The sequence below is a fragment of the Trichoplusia ni genome, chromosome 1, assembly GCF_003590095.1.
Source record: "Trichoplusia ni isolate ovarian cell line Hi5 chromosome 1, tn1, whole genome shotgun sequence".
NCBI classification, from domain to species: domain Eukaryota; kingdom Metazoa; phylum Arthropoda; class Insecta; order Lepidoptera; family Noctuidae; genus Trichoplusia; species Trichoplusia ni.
Window position 1 is genome coordinate 10,041,287 of NC_039478.1, and position 21,293 is coordinate 10,062,579.

The window sequence follows — 21,293 nt, forward strand, 5'->3', positions numbered from 1 at the left end:
TATTTTTATAGCAAATTTTATGAGTATGGGTCATTATATATTAAACGATGCATCATACTCCCGGCAGTGTCGAAGTCGCAGTTTGGACTTAAATGACCTTTCTTGAACAGCTATCCATCTAGCAAACTATACCGAATTCCGTTAAGCAGTTTAGCAGTACAAGCCACACATATAGTCTGATCAAAGCACACATTTTTAGTACCGTTATCAAAAAATATTGTTATATTAAAAAACTGACTACCGCATTAAGTAATACCTAATCCTTTAGTCACGTGGGTTTTCAAAAACATCAAAGTCACATTCTCAAAGACGCCTAGACTCAGGCTTTCGCTACACCTAGGTTTTCGTGGATCACACAAATGTTGATTGTCATACGCAAGGGTTGACAGGTGGCGTAAAGTACGTTTGACGTGGTAACCGCAACCGTTCAATTTTATACATATTTACACTTGATGCACTTCCCGTCACGCAACCTAAATATAAAACCAACATTTTGAACACCAACTCTTTTGTGCTTGTAATTATTCATGCAGTGCGTATTACGTTTGTTAAATGCTCTTGAACCCTCGTCGGGGTCTCAAAGGACCCGACAGTTGCGGTTTCACATCTTTGTGCCCGTAACACAGGGTTAAAATTTAAAAATATATGAAATTCTCTTTAGTTTTGGTCTGGCAAGTATGTGAGGATGTTTACTGTGGTTAGTTTTGTCTCAACTTGCATTCTTTATGTTTTTTAGGGTTTTTTTTTGTTTAGGAGAAATAGCTTTGACTGTAATTCTGGGGAGAACCACATAGGAGTTCTTTGGTTTGGGATTTTTTAGGTTTTAGATAAACATATTTAGAAAGAATATTAAAATTTAAAGTAGTCAACGAGTTAAAATGCGCAAAAATTAATAACTTATCCTTTAATATATTTTACTTGTAAGTTTATAATTGTAATGTCAGAATATAATTTTGGATTCTATTTCTAAAGTTAATTATGATTAATACAAACTCTTTTCTAAAATTTACCATCATAATATTATCATGTAATATCTTCATTTAATAAAGAATCGTATTTAAAACAATACAATCAAAGTCGATCTTATCTAAAATTTTGATTTCCAAATACTATCACAATACAACAATAAATTACTCGTTCCCTACGTCTCGTCAACCAAAACAATTCCATTTTTAATATATCATATCGTTCAAAACGCATGCGTGAGTTCCAAATCCGACGCATGCGTACAAACGCCCGTAAAATGGCCGCCCTTGCCACATTTGCGAACACCAACTAAAAATATTTTGCCAATAAATTATGTTATGTCGGTTTTCAAAAGCGTATTCGAATAAAACAAAAAAATAAAACGATCGTATTTCAAAAATTGAACGCCAAAATGGCGGACTGTTGTGCTGTGTGATGTAAATTCAGTTTTATTGTGGATATAGTGTTGACAGATCTGTGGTGAGCATTAAAGATGCTTGGAAACGAAGTTTCTTGAGTATTGACTGTAACATGCATTGATCTTAATGACTTGAAATCAAGTTTCCGTTTTTTGAGGATAACAAGTCATTGGCCTTGAGAAATATTGCAAAATGGGACGGAATTCTACTGAACATGTCAATCCTGAATCTATGGAATCATAAGGTGAGTTAAACCCAAAATTCTTGTACAAATAACCTACAATTCAATAAAAAATAACCTCTTTTAATATGACAAAACACCATTACATATTTTTGCCTCACTACCAAACAATTTCATGTCATACAATGCAATCAAAAAGGCGGTGACGTATAGAATTAACTGTCGCTAAGTGAAAATAAAAACGAGATGTGTTCAAAGCGATATTTAATACTGATATTGTAATACGCTGTTATTTTTTATGTCATAATGTAATACGCAGATACTAAGAGTATTATATTCGTTCAAAAAGAGAGAGTATTTATATTAACGCGTAATATTTATTAGGTAGTGTTTTTTTTTTACTAACTAAATACATATAGGGTTTTGAGACTAATTTACCACTATACTAAACGAAACAATTCAAACAATTGGCATGTAAGTATTATTTTTGTTGTATGTGTGTAAATCATTTTTTTTCGGTTTACCGTGAGGTTAGGATTTTTTCTCTCGCTCTAGGATAAATTACGTTTTTCTCAAATATTTATCGATGACAGTATATTTTTATTGTTACTAGGGATTGCAAAGATATTTTTTTTCATAACAACCCTTTCACTATCTAACTTCATAATAACAATAATTATTTCGTTTCCTAGGACTTATTATTTTTATATGTTCGATGTACATCCTGATGGCACAGTTTAAAACCGAAAGCCTCTGACAAGGTTTATGCATTCTTGAAAATTTCTCAGATGTGCTAGATTCTTCACGATATTTTCCTTCAAATTCGAAGAATTATAGGGCGGTCAGCAGATAAATAGAGTGATTTTATTTATCATTACTTTATTGTAATTTTGAGCATAGAGTCTGATTGCCTCAGTGGGCTATGAACCCAGGCACTAGGTAAACTTATTTGAGGAGTTACTATTTTCAGCGATGGTAGAGGCTGATATGATAATGACAATCGTATTTTAAACCAATCAGGGCAAGATTTATCTCATAAAGGAATAAAGCTTTATCTAAAAGCACATTAATGTGCTTATTCAAACATTGAGATATAAATAAAAAATGTACCTGTCTGGTGGTCTTTGTAAGAGCGTATGTACTTACCCTACCTGCTGGGTAGCTTATGGCGAGCTGTTTGTGAGTAGCGACACGACGGAACTTGAATGCCCCAGGGGATCACTGTTTTTGGTAGCTCTCAGCTCTTTCTTGCCTTAACCGGCTGGACTGGTTAACAATGGATTCTTCATATCTGTTCTCCCATAGAGCGTATAGCATAGTAGATGGTATAAACTACTGAACAATTCGTCTGTAGGTTAAACCTGTGTCCCCATGTACGCCTTTAAATAGGACCAGGATCATTAAATGAATGAGAAGAGATACAAATAGTATAATAAATTGTTATTATACTATTTGTATCTAATATTTGGTCTAGTGGTGTTATTTGGTCTAGTGGTTAGTGACCCTGACTGCTATAGGACAAATGTTGTGTGATGAGCATGATCATTTGTTCTGGTGTCTGGGTGTAATTTATCTACAATATGTATGTATTTAGAAATATATAAGTAAGTTTATCAGTTGTCTGGTTACCATAACACAAGCTCTGCTTAGCTTGGGATCAGATAACCGTGTGTGAGTTGTCCCATGATATTATTATTATTATTAAATACCCAAAGCTTCATTAAACAGACATTATACAATTCAAATTTTTATCCTCAAGGGAATTAACCATGTCTGAAATAAAAGGGTTGTCATCAATACGTATTGATTGAATCTCATTAGTATATTCGTATTTCCCTTGAGGTATAAATTATATTGGCTTTATAAATATCACGTATAAATAAATTATTGTTTGAGTACACTTTTGAATGCAAGATACGTCCCTTAGGGGCTGGGTTTCGGGATTTCCTTGTTTTTAAATTCGTTTTTGTTTATAAACAAATATTAATGCAAATGTACTTAAAATAATATACTAACATCGTAGTCAGTTGTTTTTTGTTTGAATCACAATAACTATAGGTAACTAAGGGCCGATTTTTCAATCGACAGGTAACTTATATCGGATGAATATGGTTTGACAGATTTGGTATAGAAAACATGTCAGACGGCCATATTTATTCCCCAGATAGAAGTTAACTGATGATTGAAAAATCGGCCCTAAATCTATTAATGAGATGGAAAACATTTAAAGTTACTGTGTATTAAACAAACAATCAAGTCACATGCACAAAGACACCTAGATTTAGAACAAGCATTTGTGGATCATAAAAACGGTTGTTCTACGCGGGGATTGAACCTGCGACGTGTCGCATGGAGTGGGTTTGGCGTGGTGACCTATACCACAGGGCTATCAGTGCATTTGACCTTTATCTTCAGATGTAATACATCTAAATATAGTAAGAGACTAACAAACAAAAGCCTATTCCAGACCAAAATAGAAAAACAATAGCAAAAACTTTGAACATTTCAAGTTTCAATAAATCAACTCGTTTTCGATAACTTTCATAGAATACTCAAAGTTAAAATTCTCACAAAGGGCTATAGTCAGTAGTCCAACAATCGTTCCCTTTTGAACCCAATATCAACAATATAATTTTACAGGTACTTTATATTATATCAGCAACATTAATATAATGAATAGGGAAAGTTTCGTTCCTACCGTTTTAATGTAAAAACTTCAGTTCAATACAATCGCGAGTTACCTGAATTGAAATGATGAAATTCTCGATTATTTGAGGTAAGACGGTTTTGTGAAGCGATTTTATCTACGTGACTGTTTTTAGTTTGATCGATCTTTTCATTATCCTACCTTTTTATCGAATTTCAGGTCGGCTTATAGTGTAACCGAATTCAGCTAAGTACCATTGTTTCACAAGGAACCAGTCGCCTTTCGGGTCGGCTTTTAGTGTAACCGAATTCAGCTAAGTACCATTGTTTCACAAGGAGCGACTGCCTCTGTAACCAACTCAACCCAGTTACCTGGGCGTCATGATACCCCTTACTTGGACTGGATACGAGACCGATTACGAGACCTTGATTTGGCAGTTCTAACTAATAGGCAATCACAGCACACAGAGATAAATCAATCTGAGAAAGTTTACTCTATTTCGATATGATAGTTCATGAGATTCATAGAACGGATAGACAAACAGGACTGGTAGATAACTGCGCCTAAATCAATGAGTTTCCTTTTTACCCTTTAGACGTTACGAATAAACAAAACATGATAATACTTGGTAAAGGAAAACAAAGAAATACGTTTTTAGAATCCAAAGTTACCTAAAATAGGATTGAACTGCTCAGAGTGACTGAAGTCTGATGTAGACGTAAAAGGGTTGTTTCTATCCAATTTAAGATGCTCGAAGTACGGTACGTATTGTTATTTGGAAGAATGTGTTAATATGAGATTTGTGTCTATTTGCGACACTTACATATTGAATTAAATGAATTCCATTTCAATCTGCAATGTTTGAAATGTTGTTTAATGAATTCCTGCACTAAGTAACTTATACTTCCATATACTAATATATAAAGCTGAAGAGTTTGTTTGTTTGTTTATTTGAACGCGCTAATCTCAGGAACTACAGGTCCAAATTGAAAACATCTTTTTGTGTTGAACAGACCATTCATTGAGGAAGGCTTTAGGCTATAAACCATCACGCTGCGACTATTGGGAGCGAAAATACGATGGAAAATGTGAAAAAAACAGGGCAGGTATAAATTATAACTTATATCTTCTAACCACGGGGACAAAGTCGCGGGCAACAGCTAGTTTAATTAATATGTTTCGAGCGGGTTTAACAAGCATTCAAGTCACATGCAAAAATACACCTACACATACTCAGGACAAGCATTCGAGGATAACACAAACGCTTGTCCAACCCGGGGTTTAACACGCGATAATTCGCGCACTTGGGTTTAGCGTGACTTCAACAACTCGGCTGCCCATACTAATTTCAAGTTTAAATATTGTTATTGATCTTGGCTATTATTTGGTCAAGGAAACTTAACACGTTTGGTTAAATAGAATAAATACTTTTCCCATAATCTTCATTTAATGACTGAGCTAAAAGAATTCGCCCAAACAATGTTTCTACAAGATTTACAAAAACAAAATACCCTTCATTTACAATAATACGTGATTATACAACCCTAACACATGCAAAACTCATGGTAATCACCACTCAACTCAACAAAGATAACATATCACCATCAACATTCACAACCTCACACATTAATCTGATATCCGATTTGAAATTTCAACATCAGTTACTTCATAAAAAATAACGAGGCACCGAGAAATACTGAATCCTCTCAACTTCGTCCACAACGTTAAAAGATTATCAATTTAACGTCCATAACAGCTCAAAGTAATGTTCCTAAGTCGAGTAAATGTACTGAAATTGTTAATAAAATTAATTTACTTGTTCCCTAAAACGAGTTTTAACGAAAATTTATTTCCCTTTATTTGAACTGAGTTGTCGATACAATGGGTTTCGTTGCTTACTTTATTGTTTAACGTGGTGTCTGGTGATGAGTTCATACAGTTTTTTATTATCTTGTTAGACGTCATCCTACTGTTGGTAGTAGTGTTTATAATCTATATCTATACTAATATATAAAGCTGGAGAGTTTGTTTGTTTGTTTGTTTGAACGCGCTAATCTCAGGAACTACTGGTCCAAATTGAAAAAAATATTTTTGTGTTGAATAGACCATTCATCGTGCAACCGCTGCGACTTATAGGAGCGAAGATATAATGGAAAATTTGAAGAAAACGGGCAGGTATAAATCATAACTTATATCTTCTACCCACGGGGACGAAGTCGCGGGCAACAGCTAGTATTTTATAAACACGAAAGTTATTATGTATAGATGTATGGATGTTTGTTCCTCTTTCACGCAAAAACCACTGAACGGATTTGGACGAAACTTGATGCACAGATAGTTTATAACCAGGATTAACACATACAGCAGTTTTTAGTTATATCCATATATTTCATGTTTTATGTTCCCGTGGGATTATTTCGATTTCTAGTGGGCGGGCGGAAAGAGCGTCAACAGGACACCATTTCTAAGCGTCCCCTGTCTGTCCGTCTGTCTGTCAAAGGAATGCCTCTCCTGAACAACGATGTATACGTAGATAGCTGAAATTACATATACCTAGCCCTACCTACATAGACCTATGTACATATTTCTGATAAATTAATAAATAAACAAGGAAATAACTCAAAGTGAAATACTAATTTATTTTTCCAAACATGCAAGTTCGTTAGGTATTTTTTTTTGTGAAAAATTGTGCTCGACGAAAAAGATCTTAACGATACTTAACTAACTAGGTGGGTCTAGGTTCATGAGGTACAGCCTAGTCACAAACAAGTACAAAGAAAAAAGTTTCCTAAAAAACACTTGAATATTTTTTAATTTTTATCGATTTCCTGCTAAAAAGCGTTAAAACTCGACCCATAACAATAAACGTATTTCTTAAAAAGTCCTATTAAAAAATACTTTCAATTGTTACAAAATTCGGGTCATAAAGAGTCGGTTAATCGTTTTTTCGTCATTCCGGTTCCGAGTTTGTCGGATAACGGACGCCCGGGTCGGACCAGGTTATACCCGGTTGGACCCGGTTTTAAAGTTCGGCCTTCCTCATTCAATAAATTCTCCTATACTTATCAAGATATTGTTTCAAATGTGTCTCGAGCTTAACACTTAAGCACTTAGCGGATTATTCTTTGCACGATGTTACGAAGGATTTTTTTTTTTTCGGAGAGATTTCTTTCGCTCATTTTCTATGGTATCTACAAATAGTAGGATAATTGCCATTCAAACAATTTCTATCATTAACGCCTGTAAATGTCGCTTGTTATTTTTATTAGGTTTTGTCTCTATTAGCTTCGGTGTTCATCTGTCTGTCCATCATTAGCCCATATTTCAAGAACCGAGATAGCTAAATACTTGAACTTTTCACCGATGACGTATTTCTGTTGCCGCTGTAGCAACAAAAACTGGATTTAAGATCTAGGTTAAGTAGCGATTACAGTTATAAGGTTTTAAGTTGGTGTCAAATAATATAGTGTTTGTGTACCTACAAATTTAAACTTGACCCAAATGATTTGTCTTTCTATACGACCTCTTTAGCCTATTCAAACGGATCCCTCAGTGTTGCGAGTTCAATTCACAATTTACTAGTTTTTATTTACTACGATCGACATTTCTAAACAAGTTATGCAAATGACCATATCAAAACAATACATACCAATAAACAAAACAAAACACAATCGCAAAATAGAACACTCAATAAATTCCTATTTATTGAACAACAAAACAAAATTATCTACAATAGAAATTAAAGTGCTACCGATAAAATAAAACGCCAATTCAATACGCCATCCAGTACGCAATAATACGGTATATCTCGTTTTACAGCCTATTGAGAGACCAAATTAACCAATATCACTTCATTAGGTCCATAAAATCTAGCTTGATACACTAGACACACTGTATAATGTATGTTTATGTCCTAAATTTATGGCCTAGGACAATTGTGGGGCGAGGATTGAAATGTGACGACGTTAAACAAAAATGGCGGGCTTAATCCTTTTTGGGTAGTTTGAATTCTTAATCATTTATTCGATGCAATGAAAACTACAATGAAATTATTTACAAATATATGACCAATGATTAAAATGTAAATAATATACCCGCTTCATGTGTATTTGAATATTTTCGTAGCGTGTAAGTTTTCTATTTTGAATTTTGAAATTTTGATTTTTGAAGGCAATTGACTTCTTTTCAGCAAACATATTTAACACTCCATATATGATATAATATTGATTTCAAACAACATAATACAAAAACAAAATAGGTCCATCCGTTCTATAGGTATGATGCCACACATATACATCAAACTTAGAATTTTTTGCATCTGGGGTGAAAAACGGTCGGCCAGCACGGTGCCGCGGTGTAGCAATACTGTGCATTTCCACGTGTCGGCAAGAAAACGCGGCTGACGTCACCTGGCGGTTAGGTTTAGTCATTAAGAGTCTGACACTAGCCGTCTTCTCCCCCGAGCGGGCGTCCATGAGGATTCCCCCGCCTAACAAAAAAAAGAAGGGGTGAAAAACGGTGTACTGATTTAGATGTGACATGATTGTTTACCAGGCCTACGTGTCCAGAAATCACAAATGTTTGCCCATCAGTAGGTTCTTATATAGGCCTGATAAGGCATTTCGATACCATTCAATTTTCCAAAGAAAATCCAATGAATAAAATCCTACTCTTTCAATTAAATTACCTACACAGAATCTCATTATTCGAATTTACAACGAATATTGTTCGAACAATCGTAAATTTGTCGCCGAATTCACGTGCCTACAAGAAGAAATAGTCAAAGGCGGTCTTATCTTTACCAAGGTCTATAGAAACTCTTTGATTTTGAAACGCAAGGTTGAACTTCATTTGAATTTTGACAATGGGAACGTCAAAGGGTATAAATTAATTATGGCCGTTCACAGTGAGTCGTGTTTCAGTACTAGGACAATGAGATCTTTGTGTTATGTAAATAGGTTATGTTTTGTAGGTGGAATTGTTTGTTACATCAAGGTAGTAGGTTTTGTTCTCGATAATGTATGAGTTGTAGAAGAAAAGGAATTGTTAAACGGTTCTCGGATTTGAAAGTAAAAAGTTGGGTTGTTTCAAAATAGTTAGTATTTCGATATATTTCATTTTATTAAAAAAAAACACTATAGTAACAAAAATATATGTATAGCATGCGTTTAATAATGAGATGATTGTTAGTAAATAAAATAGTAAAAATAATAAAACCCTAGACAGGACTTGAGCCCTCAACTCTTGGCTAAACCCGCCACAAATAATAAGCAACAAAAAATATACTATAAACAGAGTAACCATTCATATTCTTACTATTATCAACGATCCAGATTCAAATATAAATTCAAATTCCAATTCTGAATTCGATAAAATATTTGCAAAACAGACAAAAATCAAACATCCCATTAAAAAAATACTCAATTCGAGTCCACTTCCAAAAAAATGTTCCCCATTGACGCGAAACCAGGAGCTTAATAATGCTGAAGTACTTCCCCGGGTCCAATTCTAGGGTGCTACAACATTTCAACTGTTCAATTAAATTGGTTCCTGTCTGGATGCCAGCGGTGCCCAACAAGCGGCATGCATTGCCGAATATTTCAGGTAGCTTGGTATTTCTGTATTAGAGCTGGCGAATTTTCTGCTTGACTCTTGAGTTTGTTTGGGCTCTGTTTTTAGTCAGGCTGTGGTTATTTGGGGACTAGGAGAATTTAATGTTTGAAAATTTTAAAATTGTTGTATGTGTAAGGTTTTATTTATTTTTAATACGAATTATAAAGATTGAAAGTTGTTATTTTGACTACTTTCCGATGACGGAACGTTTTGTTGCATGTTGACGGGTTGACTGATTTTTGGGCGGGAATGATGTTAATTTTGAATAGTGCAGAGAGTTGTTAAAAGTACTGTTAATGAATATCACCTAGGTGTTATAACTTGTGTAAAACAATATCGATTAGAAAAATAAACAGTCTAATTTAAGTAGAGTGTGGAGTTTGATTCGATATAACCTGTTATATAATATATATAGTTTAATTTGGGACATAAATGGGTTAAGGATGGAATGTTCTTAATAGTGTACTATAGATTTTTTTAAGAGGAAAGCGCTGTATATCGGTTTTTTTTTATAAAATAGTGTTTTCGGCGGCGTGTGTCTAGATACCCGTTAGAGGGATAATCTATTAAACATTTGATTATGGCTCATTATAGTTCATTCTTATCGAAATCATCTCTCTGGACATTTTCCCAACAACTATCTTTATTTTACGCAACATTCCATTACTCATATGATACTTTGAATCTTAAACTATTCTTAAATTAAATATCCCGTTTGTCATTTGCCAACCTGCCAGTATTAACCCGAATATTAACTATAGAGGTTTTATGAATGAGGTTGTAGACTTTTTATGACAAATGAGGTTTTAATTAAGATTCAACAATGATTATTTATTTTCATAACTATCTCCGATATAAATAACTTATGACATACATATTAATTAATCAAAGTATATGTGACCAATTTATGGAGTAAATTTATTTAAATCATTAACTACAATAATTAATAATATAACAACTATTACGTCTAATTAACCAAGTTATTTAACAGTAAACTTAATTAGCGTAATCGTAGAAAACAACGCAAACAGTTTCTTGGAAATTAAGGACTTAATTATATTAACATCGGTTACGGACGGTTAAGTTCAATGTAACTGAGATTGTTAGTCAATAAGAAGTTTAAACAGTAAGCTTAGCCACGAAACGGGTTATTTTTGTTATTGATTTTAATTCGGTTCTTGATTCAAGTCCTGAAATATTACTATAAAAGCAAACCGAGTAGAGATCTAGTGTTATAGGCGTCGATGTATGTAGTTCCAACTCATCACCATCATCAGCCATCGGCCTAGCCTTTTCCCAACTATGCTGGGGTCGGCTTCCAGCTTCCACATTCATTTGAGTCCAACAAATCACCTTACATTCGATGGTTTTCTATCGAAGGTAGCGATTGGTATTGGCTGCCGAAAAAAATTGGATGAGATGATTAAAAAAAATGCCAAATTTAAAATGAAAAGCTTAGAAATTAGTTATAAATATGGGAAGAATGATTGATTGACTGGGATTCCATATAATATAAAATGGAGAAGATATAAAAAAAGTTGGTACATAGGTTTTTTACAGATATCTGCAATTTGCCTGAAAGCAACCATTTCATTAGGAACGAATACAGTTCAAAATACAAAGATATGTTAAATTGTACTAGATTTAACTACATATTCGATCATCGCACTTTTATATTCCAACTACCGACCATGCCCCTTTAGTCATGCTATTTTCCAACCTGAAAATGGTTACAAATATCAATATAACATATGTACCATTACGAGAACATCCTGCTACAACCAAACACTACATACAAGAATAGAATGATGTACGAAACCTCTTTGTCCAGGGGGTGAATAATGCAAACAAGGTGAAAGTAGGCCGGCACTTTCAGTTAGCAGATTGTTTATATTTGTACTGGACGGTTGGTGTTATTTTTGGTCGATTTTCTTTGTTTTTTGTTGGTCTGGTTTGATCATTTTCAGATTTATATTTGTTAGTGATACCTTTATGTGTACATTCGGTATTATTGTCGATTTCTCGTTGATCTGATTCTTCACTCAAATATTTAACTTCCCGTAATAAGACATTCTGGACACGTTGTGAAGAGAAACAAGAAAAGTCTGTTAAATTCCAATGAAAAACAGTTTTTCTCCAATTAACAATATTTTTAGGACGTAGCTTAAAATGTAATTTGTCTGTGTCATATACATATGCGTAACAAGTATAATAGCTGATGAGGCGAAAGTCGTGCCACCCTTAGATTTGTGAATATACACCATTAAGAACGCCGCCATCCAAACGTATTCAAAAAATGCTTAGGGGAGCTCATCGACACACACACGTACAGTAGAATTATTATTATACATACATATGTGTAAATTATAAGTCTAAGTCGTTTACCTCAATAAAACTTCTTATCTATCCATTACACTTCCAGACTCAGCCTAATCTCGGTACCCACAAACCAATATATGATAGACAGAACCATAATCACCAACTTTCACTCCTACCTTGTTTAGCAACACAACCACATCAAACTAGTTACAAAACTTCCAGAACTTTCCAGAACTTTCTAGAAGTTTCGACAGAAGTTCTCCACTTGTCTACGAACCCTTTTTACTTCGGCTCTGGATTTGTGTTCGGAACTAATCGGTAAGTTCCGTAATTTTGGATGCCGTGTTAATACGTTCCAAGTTTTGCTTAATGATTTAGCGTTGAGATTTCGATTTTCGGGGTTGAGTGGTGTATCGATTTATCTGCTATATATTACCCTTTTGTTAAGAGGAGTAAATAGTGGGAAATTATAATACTTGTGTTTTGCATATTCTATTTGAAGTTGGGTGAGATATAGGACGACCAAAGAAAGGATTGCGTGAAAGATGACTTGTGAGATGACGTCAGATAGAAGGAAGAAGTAGCCATGGTGATAAAGACAGGGGACGGATGATGTCGTTAGCATGACAAATAATGTATCTTAATTATTATAACGCAGGAAGTGCTACAGAGCGAACGTCCGACATAAGACATATTAATGCGGTACAATGGACAAATTTCAACTCTAGGTCAGTGATCTTTGTAGCTTAGTTGATGCGTTTAGCCAAGAATCGCAGCTGCTTTTTTTAGAGCTCTCAGTCCTGACTGAGAATAATTTATTTTAATAATTGCAGAAGTAATATAGTCAGGTGCAGTGACAAAATGTCTATGTACAGATGTTTTCAGAACTTCATTCGTGTATCAAAAATTTTCATTTATAAAATAATTGCAAAGCAACAACAAATCATAAATCTAATCCTGTAATAATGAACCACTGCGTGCAAACCTTTGTTCGATATTAAATAATCCTCTGAATCCACGAACACATTCACAAATTCAACGCGAATAGAATATAACATTCAACATAATGCGTTTCTACTAAAATTTTATTAACAATTTCTGAATTTATGCTCTTAGAGCCCGTTGGATCCTCGCGAACGGAGCGTAATGAAATAAGTCATTTAAATTGAAGTAGAGTATTCAATGGCTGAACATTAGGTATGGTGGCACCGAAATGCGGTAATATTGGATTATATCGCTGATTTATGCAAAATCTTTATCGGCGTCACCTGAAATTGGATTTGGGTTACATTACCGAGGGTTCGGGGGTTTTTTTGGATTCATTTAGCTATTATCGTCTTTGGTTAAATTGATAAATATAGGGAGGCGTAAAATGTAGATCGATCAATGAAATAGGATCTTTGGGATGAAATATTATAGTCATAAAATCGGTCAGTTAGGCAAGTGCGAGTCGGAATTGCGACCTTAAAGATAATTATTACAGGCTAACGAAAAAAAATCCTACGAAAATTGATCATCCATGACATTTATTAATTTGACAATTGCGATAGTTTCAATTATTTGTATTTATGTCGGCAACTCGACATATTTTGTGAAATTTTCAGCCGTCTAGCTATCACCTTCATGTGATACAGGCTAGTGGCAAACGGATAGGCAGTTTAGTATTATTATAAGGTTCCGTTTTTACCCTTTGGTTACGAAGTGACGAATGAAAAAATTATATTTTAAGCAGAGTTCCTTTCACTTAGTCAAATATTATCTAAATTCATCAAGCTTTAATTAAGCATTACACTGATTAATACCGGATTCTCCATCAACTAGGCATTTCAATTAATTAAAGTTATTCAAGTAGTTTTAGTTCCACATTAACTTCTGACACCTATCAATTTTGATGATAAACCCAGTTTCCATTTCCAAACGAAATTATATTTCATGGAATAAACGGTATTCTAAAAATCCATCGTGAATTGTCATAATAACCTCCTCGTTTACAGAGTAATGGCTCTGGGGTCGTTAAGGATTATAATATTCGTCTTCTAGAGTATTATCTGAGCTTACTATTATAGTAATCTCATCTTTGTGATTACCTTTGAATTGGAGCAATTCATGATCTAGTATAAAATTCTCCATTGCATCATTGAAATTTCAAAGCTGTATTTTGAAGTATTTCACGAAATAAAATGTGATAGTATTTATGATATTTCCTATATTAAAGAAACCTATTAAAATCATTGTATTTATTTAAAGGAAAGCTTCCAGACAAATAATCAGTATCCATCATTAATTTTTTTAGGCTTTTTCTAAAGAATAGGATTCTCTACTGTCCCTATTCTGACTCACATTTGACCGGTTTTTATTTGCTTTATCTACCGCTTTAGCCGCAAACTCTATGTATGCCTATGGCAAAATGATAAAGAAGAGTTAAAACTTGTGCCTATACTAGACTTTGGTCTATGTAAGCATTGATGCGTGACGCAAAAGAGTAAGATTAATTAGAATCCTAAGTAATCTAGCAAATGTATTTGCATTGTAATTTATCCAACTTTTATTCAGATGTGCAACCGTCATTAAAATAAGTCTTCCTTAAGAGAATTCTTTAAAATTTGCGACAAAATACCAACACAAGAGCAATATTACTAAACCAGTCCACTGCAAATGGTTTCGCTACAAAAATACAAGAGAAACGGATCTAAAATAAGCGCAGTACCTGCATTTTTAAAGGTTTGCTCTGTTGTCCTCTTGGTAACAACCTTTGAGGGAATTTCCTGGAGTCCTGCATCGTCTAATTGCTAGCAATAGGGGGCGGTAGAGTGGGGATTGTAACGGTTAGTGTTGACACTAGAAAATTAAGACAGAAGTTTGGGGATTTTATATTTTTTCTCATGCTTTATGTGGACATAATTATATCATTATTTGTGGACAATTACTTGGTTTAAAATGAATACGCTGACGTGCTTTTGTAAAGCATAGTGGTCCAATATTGTGTAAAGTGAAACTTCTATATTTTCTTCTTCTTTGTGACCAATGTTAAAAACTCTGAGAAGATATTGTCGAGTATGCTTGCACAGACATAGTAAAATAATCTTAAAATGCAACATCTCATTTATTTTTTAGAGTAAATAAACAAAAACTTTTCAAGTGCGAGCCGGATTCGTTTCAATGAGGGTTCCTTAAAAAGGCCTTAAGTTAATCAAAATCTGTCTGTTGGGTGACATATAAATGTGTTACATACCTTAAAGTCTAATTTAACCTTGATCTTTATTTTTAGTATTAATTCACAAAAGAATCAAACAAATTGATAATTTATTGCAGAGTATCATTAAAGTATGCGTAACTATAATACACTTCTGTATTTATGTATGTATTTAGAAATATATAAGTATGTTTATCAGTTGCCTAGTGCGTAGTACTAGATGGCGTTGTTTGAAAGTTGTGGAATATATTAATTACAGAACAATTGACTAATTTTACAACCAAAATTCAATTACTTACCAAACTAAAAGGAAATTTCCTCACTAAACTAAACAATCTCAATATTAAATACTCGGAAACTACCTTATTTTGTAACTGTACCCTGTATTTACCTAAATAGAAACCCTTGAGGGTTTGCAAAGGGCTTTAGTTGATTGTTGTTGTAATGTGATATTTTTGATAACAAGGGATGAATTACCTTGCCTTTGCTTACCTTAAATAATGACAGTATCTTTGTTGTGTATTCAATTAAAATGCTAAATGATGGTGTTTATGACAATCGTTTTTTAAATTAAATTAAATTTGATTTGGGTAGTTTTTTTTTGTTACTTGAAAATTGAAAGTTTTTTCGGTACTATAGATACATGAAATAATGATTCTAGTTGCGGCACTGGAATACCCCTATAAAGGCTGATAGGTCCCGTCTCAGGTATCAAAATATGGCCCCGTGAAAAATAGTTAAACGCACTAGTCGTTTTCAACAACTAGGGTATGATGGTGAAAAACTGAATGTTCGATTTTTTTTACTTTTTTATCCTTATACGCTATAAAGTTAAGGCTAGAAAAAAAAGTATCCTGCGCTATCAACAGATCCAACTAGTATATTCTATTCAATTCAACCCACGTGTGGTCTAAATATCCGAAAGCGAATATATTTTAATGTAATTGAAAATACAGAACCAAAACAGAAAATATGATACAACTTTTAATTTTCGTTTGCGACGATAAAGAAAACACTAATAGGATTTGCAATTAAATGCAGTCCAGTAAACTGAAATTAACGCAATCAATCGTAAAAACTCGGATACCGTAGAAATACTAACCAATCTCCAAGTAAAATTGCATTTGCTAAAGCGAGACAGCACGACACAGCGTATCACAGCATCTCGCTTCAACTGCAACAGTCTAACTTCAAAGGGTGGTAGTTAAGATATTAATTTAAATAGCCAATGAAAACACTCCAACATTTTCAAAGAAAATATCTCAAAGTTTAATGTAGTGTGATGTAATCGCATCGGTGTTCGTCTTAATGGAGCAACTTCACAAATAATTGAGTCGACTCAAATAAATATAGAAGGTGATTAACGAAATAATATTTATGTTGACATTTAGTTAAATAATGTTTGCAATTTGTAGGGAAATGTTGTGTGAATTAATGAAGGTTTGCAATGGAATTGTATTTTAAGATATAATGCTAGACTGTAATTATTTCACTTGGGATGTATTCTTCTTGAATATTTTGAGTATAAAACTTATTGTTTTATTTGCATTTAGTTAAAAATTACCGTATAGTATGAACATCTTCTTCTAGGTTTAAAACTGCACTGGGTTATATGAATAAATTCGTAAATAATGCGTTTATAATTTACTCGCTGGAGCTACTTTACCCTAATTCTGGGATAATAATTGCAACAGCCATCCATTATTTTGGTCAAGTTGAATTATAAACACTGAGGGTTAGTTACAAATGAAATAATGAAAAACAAATCGATTGGGTGATGAATAACACACCTTAAAATAATTTTAATGAGATCAGGTCCCTCACTATTACTGAAAGTTGCCTTAGCTTAGTTAAGGAAGGACGTGATAATTTTAAAAAATCGTTCCATTTTAACTTCCGAGACATTAGGATCTAACCTGCACCTCTTATACCGATCCAAATGAATTTCATTCGAACCAAAAATACTCTTACTTACAGACTGACTCTTATACTATACCCAATACAATAACAATCTGAACAAATATCTCGTCTTTCATTGAATACATCGAAAGAAAATCTAAATACTTTATCCTCTCAAGTCCTTAAGCTTAAAATCCTTATTTGTAAACTTATCTGTACTTAATAAAATAAACCTAGACTTCGAAAGAAAAATAACAAAGCAAAGACCATTTACTTTAATATCATTGTCAGCCTAAATCCGCGAAATGCTAAAATAAATATTTACAGAATCTGAAAAAATAAGTTTTCTGACAATAGATTTTCGCTTGTACTTTTAGGGATCCGTATCCAGAGGGTAAAAACGGAACCTTATTAGAGAGGCACTGCTGTCAGTCCGTCTGTCACCTTATGAAGTATGATAGTTGGAATATCAAAGATGATGTTTATATTTCTTAGGCCACTATTTTCGAAACACATGCTTACAATATGTTTATAATTATCTTCACCACATTCCTTCTTACTCCTACAACTATCGGCCTCTGATATTACGATTTATTCAAAAGTAACAAAAACAAAGCAATCTTTCAACCTTTACTTTTGTTCCAGATGGATTTTTGCTGCCACATCGCCATAAGATTCACGAGGGGTTTCATAAAAATCACATTAATAATATACTTGTTCTGATAACATGTCTGGTAACACGCACTGATGAAGTCGAACATGGACAAGAGTATAAAAAAGAAGAACAATGTGAACGGGAAATACAAGAAGAATGGAAAATCTGAGAACTACAGGATCGACGATGACGTCATTACGACTTGCTGTCTCTGCGTCAAAACAAAGAAAAGTAAGAAAAAGAGTTTTATCGCGGGATGCGTGACGAATTTGGGAATCTTTACTTTACTCCTCGCTTACACCCTGGTCGGTGCTTTCATATTCCTAGCAATCGAAGGAGGCGCAGCGAAGATACACCAGAAAACCCTCGCAACCACTTCCTACCAAGCAAATGAGAACCAGAAATCAGTTCCTTTAACGAAATTGAATGGTACAATCAGTCAGGCCAGTGCGGAGTTGAGATCACAGACAGTTGAAAGCATTTGGGAGATAACAGTGTCGTTAAACATTTTGTATAAGGAGAATTGGACGAGGTTGGCTGCGCAGGAGATTGCCAGGTTTCAGGAGAAGCTGGTGGCGAGAGTGGCGGCTGATGTGTCGGCGCAGTATGGAGGAGCGAGGGCCCTGGAGTCAGCCCCGGCCTTGGTCGTTGATGACTATGAATGGAACTTTGCTAAAGCTTTTCTTTATTCCTTAACTGTTCTTACTACAATAGGTAAGTTTGGTTTTGATGAGTTTACGATACGATCTTTTAACATACAGCTTTTGCTCCGGTAAAATCAGAAGTAATTTTATTTCCGTTGTTTTTCAACTTGGTTGGAATTCAGCAAACATTTCAATTAATTCTACGGCAATGCTGAAGACCGTCATTTAGGGATAAGATCTCAGAAAACTAATGACTTCCGCTTCCGCATTTAAACCCAGAACGTGTGTTGAGTAGTCAGCAACTTATATCAAGTTTAAATCTTGATAAAATTAACTTCACTCTGATATGTGAAACATGACTATTTTGTTAGATGGATACCACTTGGTCAAGTCACTATTCCTATTCAATATGTAATAAAAAAATTCTTCTAACGCAAACATTTGTTCACAGGTTACGGCAGCGTGGCGCCTCGAACGGCTTTAGGGAAAGCAGTTACAATAGGTTATGCTGTCATCGGCATACCTTTAACACTACTATACCTCTCCGTCGTAGGAGCTCTGCTATCACGACTAGCACGTAGCGTGTTTAGCAGAGCCCTGTGTTGCTGCATCTGCACCAAGTGCGGATACTGCTGTCTTGACGAAAGAGCTATGACCAGCAAAGAAAGAAAAGAAAAAGTACGAAGGCAAGACGATTACAGACACCAAACTCTGCATCTCCAAGAACCGTACTACGTAAGATCGCCATCTGGAACGATTATATCAGCGTCGCAAGCTCACAGTGTTAGCACAAATTCTATCAAAGATAAATCGCAAGGTTTAAGTTTTCTAAGGGACTGTGATTCAATGAGCTGCACTGATACCGACTCCAAGGTTTCGTTACGAGGATTCTCTATCCTAGCACCAATTTCTTTATGTTTGGCAGCGATTTTCACGTACATCTTCTTTGGGGCTCTAGTCTTGTATCAACTAGAAGGCTGGAGCCCCATCGACGGTGTTTACTTCTGCTTCATGAGTCTCAGCACCATCGGCTTCGGGCATTTGGCTCCAGGTGCGACTCAAAGGAACGGAGCCTCGTCTGGCACAGTTTGGTTCTGCTCAATTTATATCATGACTGGCCTCGCTCTCACAGCAATGTGCTTCAACGTCCTACACGACGAGATAGTACACCGACTTCGACATCACGAGAAAGTGCTAAAGGCTAATAGCCAGAAGGTTTTGACATCAGAATTTCTTCATCGCTCTTGACGAGATGAAAGTGGGAACTTGACTGATGAAACAATGATTCATTCTGAGGGAGAATCGTTGCCCGAAGTTTTGCATCACGTTTCGAATAGATACGAAGGAGGTGCAATACGTCGTAGTGTGTACACCCTTAAAGAGTTAAAGGAACCGGAAAGGGTCACTCCTATGTAGGTTGGTCTAATTTGATTCCCAACCCGTAGACACGTATAATTTTGAGGACATTAGAAAAAAGGATTTGAAAAACAGTCTCAATACCAAACCTAAGTAAATAAATGACTGACATTATGTGTTAATTATTTTAATTAGTTGACTAATTATGAAATAGGAACTATATAGGACAGTATACTTGTGTTTAGAAATAAGTTACTCCTAAGTAAACTTAAGGGAACCTATTTAAATATTTTAAGGATTATTGATTATAAAAAATGGTTTTTTGTACGTAGATATTATACATTAGAGCGTTTGAATTTATTTTACTGTTGTAATTTTTAGAAATATTGGAGTATGCCAAATTATATTGTACACAGTATGATATTGATAGTTCGTACATACGTATCATATAACTAAATTATATGAGGCAGTTGTTAAACGACTGTTTAGCTGACTCTAAAGACCTACAATAAGACAAGGTCAAAAAAAATACCTCCAAGAAGTTTCTTAATCGGAGGTCTTAACAGAAGCAGCAGTAAGAGGTGACTTGATACCAAATTTTGAAGTAGGTACTAAAGTGGCAACTAATCTAAATTATTATATTTATTTAATGATTTTTAAAGATACTATTATTATCAGTAAAACTAAAATCCTTGCCGAGAGCAAAATAGAAACGTTAATTACTAATGTGTGAGATAACTTATGTCAATAATTATTTATTTGTGAAATTGTATGAAATGTAAAAATAAACATTTTGGAAAATAGAAAAATAAAGACTTTAAAAAAAATATGGTTTGATTTATTTATCGTTCTATTAGCCCATAAAGAAATGAAGCGGTGCTTATCAAAGTCAGGAGGCTTATTATAATAAGGGATTCGATTGCTAAAACTTGGTAAATGTATCTTCTAATTGTTTTTGACAGATAGTCATTTCTTAGTATCATTGCAAGTAGACGCTTATGTGTTTACTGTACCTTGTCCCAGAAACTATCCAAAAAATCCTTTTCTAGAAAAGGAAATACAAATATACATAATTTGAAAAATATGCAGGCATAAATAGATCCAAGAAAAAATCATTGGGAAGAAATGTGTCGAGGTTTCGATCCCCACGTAGGACAAGCTTTTTGTATGATCCACGAATGCTTGTCCTGAGTCTGTACGTTTTTGTGAATAAAATGTCGTGCAGAATGAACCAACGCGACATAAGATTTAAATTCCTTAGTGCGAAGGAAGATAAAATAAAATTGAAAGGTTTGTGTGATTTTATTGCGGAGCTGATATACCTACCTTGGAGTTCCAGCATCAGATCGGCTTCTTGTATCATACATAATATCTGTTCAATCGAATACCTGGGTCAAAACT

General features: G+C 34.3%; 1 protein-coding gene across 1 annotated transcript; it reads left to right on the plus strand.

Annotated features, from left to right (window-relative positions):
• The first annotated feature begins 1,162 nt into the window (after positions 1-1,162).
• On the plus strand, positions 1,163-20,418 carry LOC113494121 (potassium channel subfamily K member 18-like). The gene is made up of 3 exons (XM_026872274.1): positions 1,163-1,629; positions 17,883-18,606; positions 18,988-20,418. Exons 2-3 carry the CDS (start codon positions 17,985-17,987, stop codon positions 19,782-19,784), a joined length of 1,419 nt encoding a protein of 472 aa, XP_026728075.1. The 5' UTR covers positions 1,163-1,629; positions 17,883-17,984; the 3' UTR covers positions 19,785-20,418.
• The last annotated feature ends 875 nt before the right edge of the window (positions 20,419-21,293 follow it).

Coding starts and splice junctions, on each gene's coding strand:
- LOC113494121 (XM_026872274.1), top strand. CDS start 17,985: ATGAAGTCGAACATGGACAAGAGTATAAAAAAGAAGAACAATGTGAAC. Junction 18,607..18,987: donor AACTGTTCTTACTACAATAG/GTAAGTTTGGTT, acceptor ATTTGTTCACAG/GTTACGGCAGCGTGGCGCCT.